Below are 15,269 nucleotides of genomic sequence, written 5' to 3' on the forward strand. Positions count from 1 at the left end.
CGGCTCAGGTCATGATCTCGCAGTTCGTGGGTTCGAGCCCTGTAATCAGGCTCTGTGCTGACAGCTCGGAGCCCGGAGCCTGCTTCGGATTCTTTGTCTCCCTCTCTCTGCCCCTCCCCCCTCATGCTCTGTTTCTCTCTCAAAATAAGTAAACATTTTTTTTTAAGGGGAGAAACAGGTAAAAGGAATTCAGTGATATATTTCATTTAACTGAATCTACTCAAAATACTGGTATTTCTGCCTGTGATCAGTGTTGAAAGTGTTGGTATTTTGCATTCCTCTTTTGTCTTGTACTGAGTCTTTGAACCCGTGTGTGTGTTTTACACTGACCCTCTCACTTCGAGCTAGCACATTTCTGGTGCCTGTGGCCCGGGCGGCTCCCCTGTGGACGACACAAGACAGTCCTGCGGCCTCTCTCCCGGCTGCTCTGGTTCATTCCATGCAGTGCTGGCACTCAGGTGCATGTGACCCCTGCCCTACCTGCTCTCTGCGCCTCCAGCCTCTCCCCTTCCAGTCCACTCTGGCCACCACCGTCAGACCTATCCTTTTCGTGCCCTGATCTGCTCCCGTGACTCCCAGGGAGCTTTCAGCCTCTACAAGGAGTGAAATCCACAGCCCGCCCCAAGCTCTCCCCCTGCTCTGATGTTGCTTCCGCGTCTCCAAGCCTCTGACGCACCTTGCCACGTAACTCCGAGCCGCCCCGTGAGGCAGGGAGAGCCGGCAGGTCAACTGTCCGCGTTGTCGCGGTGGAGAACCCGAGGGTTTCCTAGATCCACCGGCTGGGATGCGGCAGAGCCCGGGTGGAGACCCGTCTTCTCGGCTCAGTCCTGTCTGACCCTCCGTCCCCCCGCGTGTTGCACCGACGGCCTCAGAGCTGCCGTGTCCCCCTGCCGCCTGTGCCCGCTCCTCCCTCCTGTCTTTCCATAGCAGAGCTTTTTGCCCTCGCTCCCGGGCCCTGGTGAAGTTGGCCTCCTCTCCGGTTCCTTCCTCCTTCTTTGGCCCCCTCTCTCCCCAGCCCAGTTTGTAGTCACAACACGCTTTAACGTTCATTTTCTTGTTTAGTGCTTTGTGTGCAGAATGGAATTCTAGAAGTCCAGGAGAGTGAAGACTGTAGGAGCTTACATGGTTCTGCAGGTCGATGGCACTCGCCGTGTAAGTCCATGCAGAGGCTAACACCTTCCTGCCTTTGTTAAAACCACCAAGCCGTGAATGTAATCCTAACTTACGTGCACTGTGGCGGTCCTTCAGGCTCTCTCGATCGACGCTAAGTGTGTGCTTACAATATTTTGATGTCTGCAAAGTTCTCTGGCACATACGGTCTGATGTTATCCTTCAGCTCATGCTTTTTTTTTTAACGTTTATTTCTTTTGAGAGAGAGGAGCACACGCATGAGTGGGGGAGGGGCAGAGAGAGAGAATCCAAAGCAGGCTCGGTGCCGTCAGCACAGAACCCAAAGCGGGACTCGACCTCACAAACCGTGAGATCGTGCTCTGAGCCGAAATCAAGAGTCGAACCGACAGGAGCCACCCGGCACCCCTCAAGTCATAATTATTGTATATCGACTGCGTGCTCTGGCCCACAGGACACAATGAACCTTTATCAATAAAGAGGGAGAGTAGACGTGAAGCAGTCCGAGAAAGCACGAAATGACCAGTCGGCACTGAGCACCACAGGGAAGATTTCGGGGGAGGCCCGCGTCGTGGGGTGTCCAGGAAGGCCTCCCAGAGGAAGAGGTGTTTGTCCTGAACCCTGGAGCGTGTGTTGGCCTTCATGGACGGGGAGGCTCCTGGGGTTGAGGCCAGTGGGGGCACAAGGATCCCCCCACCCAGAGCACCTGCTGGGCTAGGGGAGTATTTGAACCTTTATACGAGGGTAAGGACGGTAGGAAGCTGCTACAGGGTAACGTTCCACTTCGTCTTTTTAAGAGATTGCTGGAAAGTTCTCAAGTAGAGAATGGATGGGATCTAGGGAGGGGAACGGCCGACTGTGCTAGGAGAGAGGCAGGGAGGGACAGAGCGGGTGGGTCCAGAAACAGCGGTGGGTAATGGCAGTAAGGTGTGGCGGTGGTTAGATTTGCAGGGGTGTCAGAGGTAACTCGGGCTCCCACGTGAGTGACCGCATGGCACGGCTACCTCGGGAGGAGACCTCTTTAGGAGCAGGGCCCACGCTGGGAGGCTGATTTCAGTTTGGACATGTTGGCTTCGAGGTTTCTGTGAGGGTGGTGTGCTCCCAGCCACCCTTGGAGGAAATGGTATTTTCCACATTCATTGCCGAGAAACCGGGGCTCGGAGAGTTGGGGTGCCAGCCAGGAGAAGGCTAAGCCCAAGCCCGAGCCTGTATTTCACCCCAAAACAGTTCTTTCCAGACCATAGCATGGGCTGTGTGATAAACAGGGAGTGTCGAGCCCCGCACGCCGGTTCTCGCCACCCCCCGACCCCCTCCGTGCACCCGTCTACCCCGATGCCCGCCGCCCTCAAAGCCCTGCGTGGAGGCGACCGGGACAGCCGGGGGCATCTTCGCTTCTCCGTTTCTTAGTCACCCACTCTTTCTCATCGGTGTGCCTCACCTCTGGCACGTTGAGCGTCGGTCACGTAGTGTGGACCTTGAAAAGATTTGCACGGGACTCCACGCCGTGGGGAACCTAACGTAGTGCCTCTCTGAGCCTCACGGCAGCTCTGAAGGGAGGGCCGTGCACGTTCCTTCAGCAGACGTGTCGGAGCGGCCTTGTCCCCGGGGCTCCGGTCCACCCCGGGAAATCGATGCTGGCGCAGAGGGAAGGGGCTGCTCGAGAAAGGACGCGTGTTCCCCGCCACCGAGCTGCCACGTTGGGTCCCCGGGTGGGAGCGTGAGGGGTTCCCACACCGCTCTGCAGCCAGTGCGTGACCTCAGGGGTGGGAGCCTCTCTGGCCGCTCTGCCAGGGGCTTCCGCTCCCCACCCCCCACCCCCCGCTGACCCACGCACAGAAGTGGGTGGTGGCCGAGGGCCCCGTGGATTCCAACAGAACTGGAATTGGCTCCTGAATTTCCAAGCCCAGTCCTTCTCGGCAGCACCCTTTGAAGTGTTGACTCTGCACTCTGGTTCTTTCTGACGGAGACTGCTTTCGTTTGATCTGTGCCTCTTTTTTTCTAAGTGTTCTCAAGTGTATGAGCTCTTAGGGGCAACAGTGTCTCTTCCCTTCACTGCAGGGATGTGCAGGCTGGAGTGTTTGCCTCAGACCCTGGGGAGACTTCCGCCCAGATGCAGAATCCTTGAAAAGGGTGCCAGGAGGCTACTTAGAGCTCCTCCACCCTGGTAGATAAGGGAAACCAGACCAGTAAGACCAGGTCAGGGTTCAGCGAATGTGCACTTTATCTAGAACGAAGGTCCTGGCAAGGTAGCTCTTTCCTGGTTCACTGCCGCTCCTGGCTTTGGGGAGGGGCTCAGGAGTATGACTTTGCCCAGACACCAGAGACCTACGTCAGCTTACGTAGGGTGTGCTTTTTAATCTCTGTTGATCGTATTTGTTATCTCTCTAGATATACACAGCGTATGCCTTCTGCGTACCTTGTGAGTCTAGAGTACATCACATGTATTGTGTGTGTGTGCGCGCACATGTGAGGTACATGTATTGTGTGTATGCAAAAAAGAAAATACCAGGAAAGGCCCAATAGAGACCAGTTAGTTAGATCCTCATACGTGGCCACAGGTCAGATAAGCTCATTTAGGGGCCCAGACCTTGAAGCCAGATCGTATCTCAACTCCGCTTAACCCCGCTGCTCACTCTGAAAATGGGGGTGTGCTGCCTACCTCGCCTGGCTCCGGGGAAGGTTAAATAGACAGCATACGGCAGGTGTTCCGCACGCCGCGCGGAAGGTAGGAAGGACTTCGTAACTAGCGTCACGGGGACATCCTAGGCTGCTCCCTAGCTGCAGGCTGCCGGCGGGACAGAACGAGGATGCCGAGAGCAGGCCCTGTCGGCAGCCGTTGTCCCCTTGTGGGGCTTAGAAGCACGGTGGTGCCAGAAACCGGAAACCTGTGGTTTCTTAGTGTGAAAGGGTCTGATTTTCAAATTTTAACTAATTTTTAAAAATATACACACCCATAGGCCAACAGGAGGGGTAAATGGGCAGTTTCGGATTTTGTTGTCGGGACAGTCTCCACGCGTGTCCACGCTTCATTGTGCACGGGGGGCGGGGGGACGGTTTCGGCGTGGATTTGCAGAGCGCCTCTTCTGCGCCTGGTGCTGCTGCGGGTGGAGGGGGGCAGACCGCCGGGGTGGGGGGAGCGTTCCGGAAAGCCCGGCCAGGACTGACACCAGATGACGGGAGTAGTGTCGGAGGGAAGGCCGAGGGCGCCTCGGCATCAGGGTGTGGCCGGCAGGGCAGAGAGAAGGGGAGGGACGTGGAAGGTCTCTGCGGACCGGGACGGAGCAGTGTGCATTTCCTTAGCTTCCCAAGACGAGGCTCAGAGAGAAAGCCAGAGACCGGTGGGAAAGCTTCCCTGCAGGGTCAGGACGCGGCAGGGGCGGCTCTGGAGGGACCTTTTGTAAGGTGGCATCTTGCGTTCTCGGCCATGTAAGTGCTGAACGGGTTCAAAACGTAAAGTTAGATAAATACTGAGGAAAGGAAACCCCCCAAGTTAAGTACAAGTATGAAAAGAGGCCTGGATGCATTTCAGGCCGATAACATCAGAGAGCAGCTTCCGCGCACGGTCCTGACTGTGCGCCTCTGATGCAACGCGATGTGGGGACAGAGCTGCAGGGACACCCTGGACTGACTGAATAGACGTGTTGGTGCGTTCACCCCAGCAACCCTCTCACGTGGGAACCGGTTCTCACTCCGGGAGAGGAAGGACCCGCTAGTGTCGGAGCCAAACTGGAGATGTCAGTGTGGACTCACACTTTCTGCGTAAATACTCGCTGCCCTGGCCCCCCCAATCCTGTCTCTAAGTATGACTCCCACTGAAAGGAACCAGGAGTCCTTACAGGAGTGTTTGATCCTAGGCCTGGCTCAGGGAAGGTAGGCAGTGAGCCGGGAAGGTCTTGTGCCAGAAGGAAAGGATGTGCTCGAAGACAGACGGTGACACTGTAAAGGAACAAGGTCTCCCCCCAGCCAGATGGGGACAGCTCCGAGAGTTTCTAAAAAGTGATGATGAAAGGGGCGCCCGGCCGGCTCAGTCAGTGAGCACGTAACTCTTGATCTTGGGGTCATGAGTTCGAGCCCCACGTTGGGCATAGAGGCTCCCAGAAGAAAAGATAAACTTAAAAAAAAAGAACGTTAAAAAAAAGTGATGAGAATGGACTCTAATGCCTTGCATTAGGGAAGAAATTCATGAATTCGTGGCGCCCCTCCAGGAAAGGGAAGGACTGCCTCCTTTACAGGAGACTGCCCGCTAGTGGATGTGGAAGGAGAGGCAGAATCGGTAGATGGCCTTCCTACGGCTCCAGTGCAGCATGCGGTCCAAGCAAGAGCCCCCGTGGAGGGTGAGGCCGCTGGGGAGGGGCCGTTGGAGAAAAGGGTGGTCCTCTGGCTCAGGTATCACCCCAGCTTGCCCGCCGATTCAAGTGGGAAACATGTTTTTACCACTGCCGACTCCCCGGAGCGCACCTGACCCAAGTAACCAAACCTGGCATAACCACTTACACGATACTCTCTGAAGAGGCTTAATCTGAATCTAATCGTGAGGAGACAGCCGAGTCCTCTGCAGGCCGATCGACAAGACGACTGGCCCGAGCTCTTACACCTCAGGGTTCGGAGGGACCGGGGTGGGGGGGGCGTTCTGGATCAGACGAATCCCGAGGAGACTGAGTAAATGCGATCTGAGATCTGCGGCTGGACCCCGGTCGCAGGCCGTGGGAAAGCAGCCATGTGGAAGAGCCATACGACAGTTGGGTTTGAGCGCGGACTACCTGTGAGGTAATCCTGTTGTATCGACGGTGAGCTCCTTGGGTGCTGAGGTCGCTGTGGTTGTCCAGGAGACGTCGAAGGTCTTGGGGGGTCATGCTGACGTACTTCGGGATCAAGTGTCACGCTGTCTGCTACTTTGAAATAGGGAAAAAGTGTGTAACCTCAGGAAAATAAAGCAAGCGTGACGAATGTTGACTGGGGAGTCTAGATGGAGGCCTACTCATCGTGCTGCTCCCCTCAACCTCAACGCACGTTTGAAACGTTTCAGAATACAATCTTGGCGCAAAAGATACGCAGGCTGCCGTGGCCAGGGAGAGCACGGTGGGGTCCATGCCCCTTGACCAGAGCCTCGAGGAGCAGGGGCAGAGGGCGGTGCCGTCACGGGGCCACGGTGTTTGGGTCCCCTCGGTGGAAGGCCCTTCAGCGCCAGGCAGCCTCGCACGCGTCTGGTTGTCAGGTGTGAGGAGGGAATCGCGGGTCCCGATCCGGGGCCCGGGGCGGGCCGTGCCGGGGAAGGCTGGTCCACACAGTGAATCTGGGCTTTTCCAGTCACCCAGACCCAAGGCTAGAAGCCACACGGTCAGTGGGGGCGGGAAGCAGGGAGCGGGTCTGGAAACACCGTCGGCTGCACTGGGCAGGGGGCTCAGTGGTGGGGCCCTACTGGGAAGCTGGGCCAGACCTCCTGTCTCGCGGCTGCCGTTTAGCGAGCCACGTGTTCGGGGCGGGGGGGGGGGGGGGGGTCTGCACTCTCCCAGGCCTTCTCCCTTCAGGTTTAGGCCGATTCAGATCTGATCTCTGCTGCCAGACTTGGCGGGAACGGCATGAAGGAGAGGGGAGCCCTGCCGTTAAAATCCCTTCTCCTTTTCTGATGGCCGAGTATGCTCTTTACTTCTCCCTCTTCCCTTGTCTCTCGGATTTTAACCTTCCCAAGGGCTCCCTCCAAACTCTCTGCTCGGGCTCCAGCCCCCGCCGACCCAGCAGCCCGCACGTTGTTTCCGCCCACCTGATCTGCCGATGTGTCTTCCTGCCCAGTTCCGGGGTAGTTTTTCCTCCTCGAAGCTCTCAAAGAGAAAGGGCCGTTCGCATCTGTTGCTGAAGTGATTCTCGTCCACGCCCCTGACGTCCTCCGCAGCCAGGTCCACGGGCCGCCGCTCCGCGTGCCTTTCGTGACGCACGACAGCCCACGGCCCAGCTCGAGTGCAAAGCAAACCAGGTTCCGAGTTCCTGTCCCTGCCAGGCTTCCATACAAGCGTGGGCCAGACTGCACGAGGCCAGGAGGAGGCCCCGGCCGTCCCAGCAGAAAACAGGCTTTCTCCCGAGGTGGCGAGGAGAAGGGGTTCAGGCCCGTCCTCGGTAGCCCAGGGGTGGGGTGTGCGGATCCGACTGCAGACAGCAGATGAGCAGCTGGAATAAAAGACCTTTAAATTAAGGTCCGTCCTGAGGACCCCTCTCTGAGGGGGCCAGCACGGAGCTGTCGCCCCGCGTGTGTGCTCCTCCTCCGTCTGTACCCAGCGCCTCGCACGGTGCCTGGAGCAGCGCCGTGCCATCCAGGAGAGCTTTCCAAAGCGATGGAAATGCCTCGTGCTGTCGGGTCCAGTGAGTGTGGTGTGGTAACCACGAGCCACCGTAGCTAGCTAGGAAGCAATGGAAATGTGGCTGGGCCAGCTGAGAAACTTACATTCTATTTCAGATGTGAATTCAAACAGACGCTTGTAGCTGTTACGTCGGGTAGCACGGGTCTGGGCTCTAGGGCACTCTCTCAGTTTCCCTGAGATCTCATTGCCACACGGCACTGTGCACGTTCCAGGGGGGCAGCGTGACATACATACGTTGCAGAATGATGACCGCAGCAAGTGTGGTCATCATCCGTGGATTCCAGACCACTTACTGAGTGCTGAGCTAAGCTGGGTGCCCGGCGTGGGTGGAGGGGTGGGGGTGGGCAGAGATTGGAGGCGGGTGATTTGAAGACAGCCAGAAGCCGGAGCTGCCGGCAGCGCACGCTCTCGTCTGGCTCACAGATGCGGTCACGAGCCGTGCGGCGGGAGGGACATCTGGGGAGCAGGCGCGGTACGGGCAAAGGCAGGGGCCAGAAACCAGAGCAGGTGAAGGGCCGGTGGCAGAGAGCAGAGACGGAGAATAAGGTGGTGCGCCTGCCGAGTCCCGCCTGGGCGGGGGGCCCCGGCAGTACGTCCCACTCGGCCGCGGCCCAGCTCAGGCAGCACAGCCTTCCCCCCCGCCCCACGCACCATACGGAAGCTCTGGGAGGTTCCCGGCAGCAAAATGACGTGGGCGGATTTGCATTTCAGCAAGATGACTAGTGCACTGTGGGCAGTTTCCACTCCACGGCCCTTCTCGGCGCGATGGCGGCTTTTCTTGAACCGACCGTCTCCCGTGTCTTGTCTGGTTTATGTCTCGTTTTGTCCTTCCTTGTTTCTCGTCCTCCATTCCCACGTCACGCTCTCCTGGGCCCCACGCTCTCCCCTCCCTTGGCGTCCTCCTCTCTCTGATCCAAAGATCAGCCAGTAAAAAGCAGTCTCACCTGTCCAGGGAGGAGGGGCGCCAGGATGAGGGGAGAAGAAGACCCCCGTCTTTTAACTTGGAAAGTTATTTTGTCGTGTCATATATATCACTTGAAGAGCTGGCTCCTTCCCGGGATCCAGAACAAGGCTGCAATCGAGAATATGAGTTTCTAGCACCAGCCCTGTGCCCCAGACACGCAGTCTCCTTCCTCAGAGGCAGCCAGTGTGTGTTTCTTTTGCACCCTCCCAAAGGTGTCTTAGATCCTTTGTGCGTACGTGAGCGAGCATGTAAACTCACACGAAGAAACACTTCCCCCCCTGCTCTTCTGCCCACCTTTCCCTGGGCTTGTAATCCTGTGCCTTGCTGTTTTCACTCGACACATCCTGGAGGCCACTCCTTTCCGTCAAGGGCCTTCCCGTCACACGCAGCTGAGCACCCTGCCATCATACTGTCACCGTCACACTGTGGTTTACTCCACCAGCCACCACGTGAACATTTACACCAAGGGCATGTTCTGCCGCTGCGCACAGCGCCTCCGCTAATGACCTTCTGCCTGGTCACTTGCTGTAGACACGCGGAGACCCCCTCAGAGGGGCAGCAGGTACACTCTCCTGAACGGGAGAGGCGTGGCAGCCGTTGAACTTGTCCTGCTGCTGTTGAAGAGAAGATCTGGTTTGGTGATCTCAGTGCCTTGAGGTGTTAGGGTCTCACTTAACCTTTGCCGAGCGGGGTGCCTCGGGCTGGCTGCAGGCAGGGGCTCGGTGTGGGCCGGATTTCCACCCCCGGACGGGCCAGACTCCAGGAAAAGGGGCGTTTTCAGAGGCTTGGCCATTGCTCTCCCTCTCCCTTCCGGAGAAGCGTATGCCACCCCGCCCAGGTTAGTCCCGGTTCCCCGCCTGGAGGTGCCCGTCTAGAGGGGACGAGACAAAGCCCGAGGTGGGGAGGCTCTCCGCTGCAGCCGCCGCCGTCCTCTGCCGGCTGGTTCTGATGCCCCGCCGTCTCGCCCTCCGGTCTCCCTGTCCTTTGCCAGTGGCCGCCTGACACTAACCAGCTTTTGTTTTCTCCTGTCTTTTTCTTGCATCCATCTCCCTGCTGCTTCGTTCTGTTCCGTCAGCCCCATTGCCGCCTGGTAAGAGCCACCAAGCGTGTGTGTCTGTGCGCGGTCTGCTCCCGCCACTCTTTCTTTGTCTCCCGACTCCAGGAAGGGCTCTTGCCCTTCGCGCCTTGCTGGGTATCAGGGAGACCGTGCTTGCCCTGCGGCCCAGGATCTCACATAGGTGGTGTTGCCGGTGGTGTAGACACGGCTGATCTCCCACCAGATTGAGCCGGTTACAGGCTGAGAGGGGTGGCCTCTCTTCACCCAAGACTCGGGCCCCTTCTAACAGAGCCGCAGGCAGGTCCCTCCCCGCCCGGCTCACCGCTGCTCTCCTTGCCCTGCAGGTTAAGTAGCCTGTCTTTGGGAGACCCGGCGCCCGGACGCAGGCCTTCTTCCCACCTCCGCCAGCCCTCTGACGCCTCTGACGCCTCTGACACAGCAGGTAACCTTGGGGCGCCAACACGCAGACACAGAAGGGGCGCCTTCCCCGGGGGCAAAGCAGCCTTCCCGTCGGGCTCGGCAGTTCGCCGCTTATACGACTTGTCTCCTCTGTCCGTACGCCAGCCACGGAAGGGGGATGTTGTCCCTGCTCACAGAGCGGGGGGCCGAGGCACAGAGGGCTTCAGACACTTGCCAAGTGCATAGGCTCGGAGGGGCCAGAGGCAGGCCCGAAACCAGTCGGGCTTAACTCCAGAGTTCCTGCGCTGGCCGCTGTGGGACGGGGCCCGGGTCGGCACGCGAGCTCGGTGCTCGGTGTGCGGCATCCAGTGCGGCGTGCAGTCCGCGGATCCGGGCGCGATGCCTGGGGTGCAGCGTGCAGGGTGTGGGGTCCGCTGCGCACCCGCAGGGACGGGGGCACTCGGCAGTCGTGGCTGCCTTTCTTTTCCTCCACATTCTGGGGGCAGACGTGTGTGTGAGAAGGACGGGTTTTCTCTTTCCCTGCACCCTTCCCCGGGTCTGGCAAGGGGCCCGCCCCGGGTCGCCCCCCGTGAGCCGCCACCCGCCGCCCTCGCCAGGCGGGATTTCCCAGCAGACGCCTCACTCGGGCTTCAGTCACAGGGCTGCTTCCCTGTCCCGACCCTCTTTGGCCAGCCTCACCCGACAGACCTAAAGAGACAGACGCCTCAGTGACTGGAGAAGGGTGACTTACACGGGGCGTAAGGTAGCTTCCAGGTGTCCGTTGCTCCGGAGGCCGTGGTGTCATCGCCCTAGTTTTGCTCAGGAAAAGTCTGGGGAGTCGGTTAGTCTGGAAAGGCTTTCTGCGGGAGGACGACCTGGGGCTTTCCCGGTCGGTGGTGGCTCCTGATGATCTTTCTCTGTCTGTCACCCTCATCAGGTCTTGTTCAGCGCTGTGTCATCATCCAAAAGGACCAGCATGGCTTCGGCTTCACCGTCAGCGGGGATCGTATCGTCCTGGTGCAGTCCGTGCGGCCCGGTGAGTGCTGCGTCCCGCTGCCCGCGGGGGACGGGGACACCGTGTGGGTAGCAACCGTGTGCGTGACCTGCCGCGTGATGAGAGGACGGGCGTGGGCGCTCCCTGGAGCTGTGGGGAGTGCTGGGCGTGCGTGAATTACTACGAACTGGTCCCCGGGGCCGTCTCGGCAGTGCCGTGCGCCAGACAGAACTCGTAGGGGTCACGTCGCGTGCCCGCTTCCCCGTTGGGAAGAGTAAGAATGGCAGGGTGGCCCTCAGGCTGTCGGGCAGATGCCAGGTTGCCACCCGAGGGAGGCCCTCTTACCGGGTCAGAAGGTGCCGTGTGGGGTCAGAGACCCCCGTCTTTGTGCCACCTGCAGCACCCTACAGTTTGGGACAGCGTGCCAGCCCGGGCGGGTGCGGGTGCCGGGGCGGCCGACGTTAAATAGTAAAGGGCCAGAGAAATGACGTGTGCCGGGCGGTCTGGGAGGAGACGGTGCTGGGAACGAACGGTGTTCGGGCGGTGTGTGGTCCAAGCCTCCCTGAGAAGCAGTAGGATTTCGGGAGCAGTCGCAAAGGTGGGAATGAAAGACGGCTGGCAGGATGGGAAGGGAGCAGAGCGGGAGGGCACGTAAGCAGGTCGGTCGAGCCGCCAGTTGCGACTGGAAGAGCCGCCAGCACCTGGAAGCCGTGTCGCCCAAGCCGTGTCGCCCGCCAGGAGGTAGAGCCGTGCTGGTAAGCGACCCCTGCCGGAGCTGACAAGCGGGAAGGACGTGGGAGCGGGGACGCGTGTAAACCAGTGTCCCTAGGGGGGTGAACTTCAGTGTGGCCGCGGGGGTGGCGCGGGTGACGTGGAGAGTCTAAGGCTTGACAGGTACGGGCTCGGCCCCTGACCGCCACAGAAGCAGGCGTCGCAGTAAAGCGGCTCAGAGCGACGATTTGGTGTCTCCGCGCGCGTGAAAGTCGCGCTCTCACCGTACTGTGGTCTCAGAGTGCAGTGGCGATACATCTGAGAAAACAATGCACGCGCCTTCGTTAAAAACACCTTGTTGCGGGGCGTTCCTGCTAATGAGCGAGTCACAGTCTCTGCCGGAGGGTCTGCCTCGATGTTGGTGGCTGCCTCGATGTTTTGGGGCCGGGGTGGTGGCCCCCGAAGCCTGGGGGGGCTGTGGCGATTTCCTGAGATAAGACGATGACGTTTGCCACGTCAAGCGACTCTTGCTTTTGGGAATGTCTCTCTGTCACGGGCGCTGCTGTTTGGGAGCATTTTGCTCACAGCACAACTTTCAAAGTTGGAGTCCATCCTCTCCACCCTGCTGCTCCTTCAGCAACCGCGCTGATGGGATATTCTCAGTCCTTTACTGTCATTTCAACAGTCTTCACGGCATTCTCACCAGGAGTGGATTCCATCTCAGGAAACTGCTTGCCCCGCTCCTCCCCAGCAAGCACCTCCTCGTCCGCTCGGGTTTATCCTGAGGTTGCAGCCATTCAGCCCCGTCCTCAGGCCACACTGCACTTGTGCCTGCGCGGAAGTCTTGAACCCTCCGAGTCAGTCCGTGAAGGCTGCCTCTTCCGGTTCCTGTGAATATTGATGTTTTGACCTCTTCCCATGAACCGTGAATGGGCCGAGTAGCATCCAGAATGATGAATCCTTCCCAGAAGGTTTTCAATTTGCTTTGTCCAGCTCCATCAGCAGAATCATTATCTAGGGCAGCCACAGCCCTACAAAATGCATTTGTCAAATAATAAGACTCGAAAGTCGAAATGATTCCTTGACGCATGGGCTGCAGAACGGGTGTTGCGTCAGCAGGCACGACAACACTCGTCTCGTTGTCCATCAGAGCTCTTGGGTGCCTGGGTCATGGCCAAGGAGCAGTAATATTTTGTTTGTTTTTTAAATTCTTTAATGTTCATTTTTGGGAGAGAGAGAGAGAGAGAGAGAGAGAGCGTGCGCACATGCACACACAGGGGAGGGGCAGAGAGAGAGGGAAACCCAGAATCCAAAGCAGGCTCCAGGCTCTGAGCTGTCAGCCACAGGGCCTGATGTGGGGCTCCAACTCACGGACCGCGAGATCATGACCTGAGCCGAAGTCGGATGCTTAACCAACCGAGCCACCCAGGCACCCCTGTTTGTTTGTTTTTTTAACCTTTATTCATTTTTGAGAAACAGAGACAGAGCATGAGTGGGGGAGGGGCGACAGAGGGAGACAGAATCCGAAGCAGGCTCTAGGCTCTGAGCTGTTAGCACAGAGCCCAACGTAGGGCTCGAACCCACGGACTGCGAGATCATGACCTGAGCTGAAGTTGGATGGTTAACTGACTGAGCCACCCAGGCTCCCTGGAGCAGTAATATTTTGAAAGAAATCTTTTTTTTTTTTTTTTTTTTCTGCACAGCAGGTCCCAATGGGGGACATGATATATTCAGTAACCCATGTTGTAAACAGATGTACTGCCCTCCAGGCTTTGTTGTTCCATTTCTAGAGCACAGACAGAGTAGGTTTAGCGTGATTCTTAAGGGCCCCAAGAATTTGGGAAAGGTTAAGGAGCTTCAGCTTACAGTCACCAGCCGCGTTAGCCCCTGACAAGAGTCGGCCCGTCCTTCGAAGCTTGGGAACCGGGCCCTGACTTGTCCCGTCTGGCCACGAGAGTCCTGGACGGCGTCCCCTTCCAACGTGAGACTGTCTGGTCCACACTGAGGATCTGTTGGTGAGCGTGGCCACCCTGGTGAATTCTCTCAGCTGGATCTTCTGGAAAACTTGCCGCGGCTTCTGCATCGGCCCTGGATGCTTCTCCCTGCGCTTCTGTGTCGCGCAGGCGGCTTCTTTCCCGAGACCTCACGGACCGGCCTCAGCCAGCGTCTCGCCGCGCCCGTGCGGCCTCCTGCCCTCTCTCAGCCTCCGCAGAACGAAGACAGCGCGGGCCTTGCTCTGGACCGGGCTCTGGACCGGGGACGTGGTGCGTGTGATGCTCCGTCCGGACCACTCAGACTTTCTCCCCATCGGCAGTAAGGCCGTTTAGCTTTCTCGTCTTCCGCATGTTCCCTGGAACAGCACTTCTCATTTCCTTCAGGAACCTTCCCTCGCGTTCACAACTTGGCCAAGCGTCGGGTGCGGGAGGCCTAAGCGTTCAGTGTATCTGGGCTTTGGACGCGCCTTCCCCCCTGAGCCGAATCGCCACCAGCTTCCGATTTCAAGCGACGGGCGCGAGACTCTGCCTTTCACTGCACACTCAGCGCCGTTGTAGGTCCGTGATGGGCCTAATGTCGCTGCTGCCGCGTCTCAGGGAACAGGGCGGCTGAGGAAGGGAGAGAGACGGGGCAGGCCGTCGGCAGAGCATCTGTCAAGTTCACCGTCTTACAGGGCACCGCTCGTGGTGGCCCCCACACCATCACAGCAGTAACGCCAAAACGTCACTCGTCGCAGGCGCACCTGGGTGGCTCAGTCGGTTGAGCGTCTGGCTCCTGATTTCGGCTCAGGTCACGATCCCATGGTTGTGGGATCAAGCCCCGCATCGGGCTCTGCACTGAGCATGGATCCTGGATCCTGCTTAGGATTCTCTCTCTCCCCTGGGTGCGCACACACACGCTCTCTCGCATGCGCACACGCTCTCTCTTTCCCTCAAGAATAAAAATACAGACTAATGTAAATAAGTTTTTTTAACCTAAAAAAGATCACTCGTCACAGATCACCATAAAGATATAATAACAGGGGCGCCTGGGTGGCGCAGTCGGTTAAGCGTCCGACTTCAGCCAGGTCACGATCTCGCGGTCCGTGAGTTCGAGCCCCGCGTCAGGCTCTGGGCTGATGGCTCAGAGCCTGGAGCCTGTTTCCGACTCTGTGTCTCCCTCTCTCTCTGCCCCTCCCCCATTCATGCTCTGTCTCTCTCTGTCCCAAAAATAAATAAACGTTGAAAAAAAAAATTAAAAAAAAAAAAAGATATAATAACAGAAAAGTTTTAGATATTGTGAGAATCACCAAAATGTGGCACTGAGACAGGAGGTGAGCAAACGCTGCTGGAAAAATGGCACTGACAGACTTGCTCGACACTGGTTCCCGCAAACCTTTCATTTGTTTAAGTTTTTTTTTTAATGTTTTTATTTATTTTTGAGACAGAGACAGAGCATGAGTGGGGGAGGGGCAGAGAGAGAGGGAGACACAGAATCCGAAGCGGGCTCCAGGCTCCGAGCCGTCAGCCCAGAGCCCGACGCAGGGCTCGAACTCACAGACCGCGAGATCATGACCTGAGCCGAAGTCGGACGCTTCACCGACTGAGCCACCCAGGCGCCCCTCCCGCAAAACTTTCATTTGTAAAACCCACTGCCTGCAAAGTACAGTAAGAAAAGGTGTGCCCATGA

The 15,269-nt window shown here is 58.2% G+C and overlaps 1 protein-coding gene across 9 annotated transcripts in view; it reads left to right on the top strand.

Moving 5' to 3' along the window:
• The window catches only part of ARHGEF11 (Rho guanine nucleotide exchange factor 11), an 88,036-nt gene that overhangs the window by 35,225 nt on the left and 37,542 nt on the right, over nt 1-15,269 (top strand). For all 9 annotated transcript variants that reach the window (XM_047840512.1, XM_047840517.1, XM_047840514.1 and 6 more), the window contains exons 2-3: nt 9,847-9,944; nt 10,839-10,937. In XM_047840512.1, the coding sequence (XP_047696468.1) occupies nt 9,847-9,944; nt 10,839-10,937 (197 nt within the window). The remainder of the gene's footprint in view (nt 1-9,846; nt 9,945-10,838; nt 10,938-15,269) is intronic.

Source organism: Prionailurus viverrinus, chromosome F1, assembly GCF_022837055.1.
Source record: "Prionailurus viverrinus isolate Anna chromosome F1, UM_Priviv_1.0, whole genome shotgun sequence".
In the NCBI taxonomy this organism is placed as follows: Eukaryota; Metazoa; Chordata; class Mammalia; order Carnivora; family Felidae; genus Prionailurus; species Prionailurus viverrinus.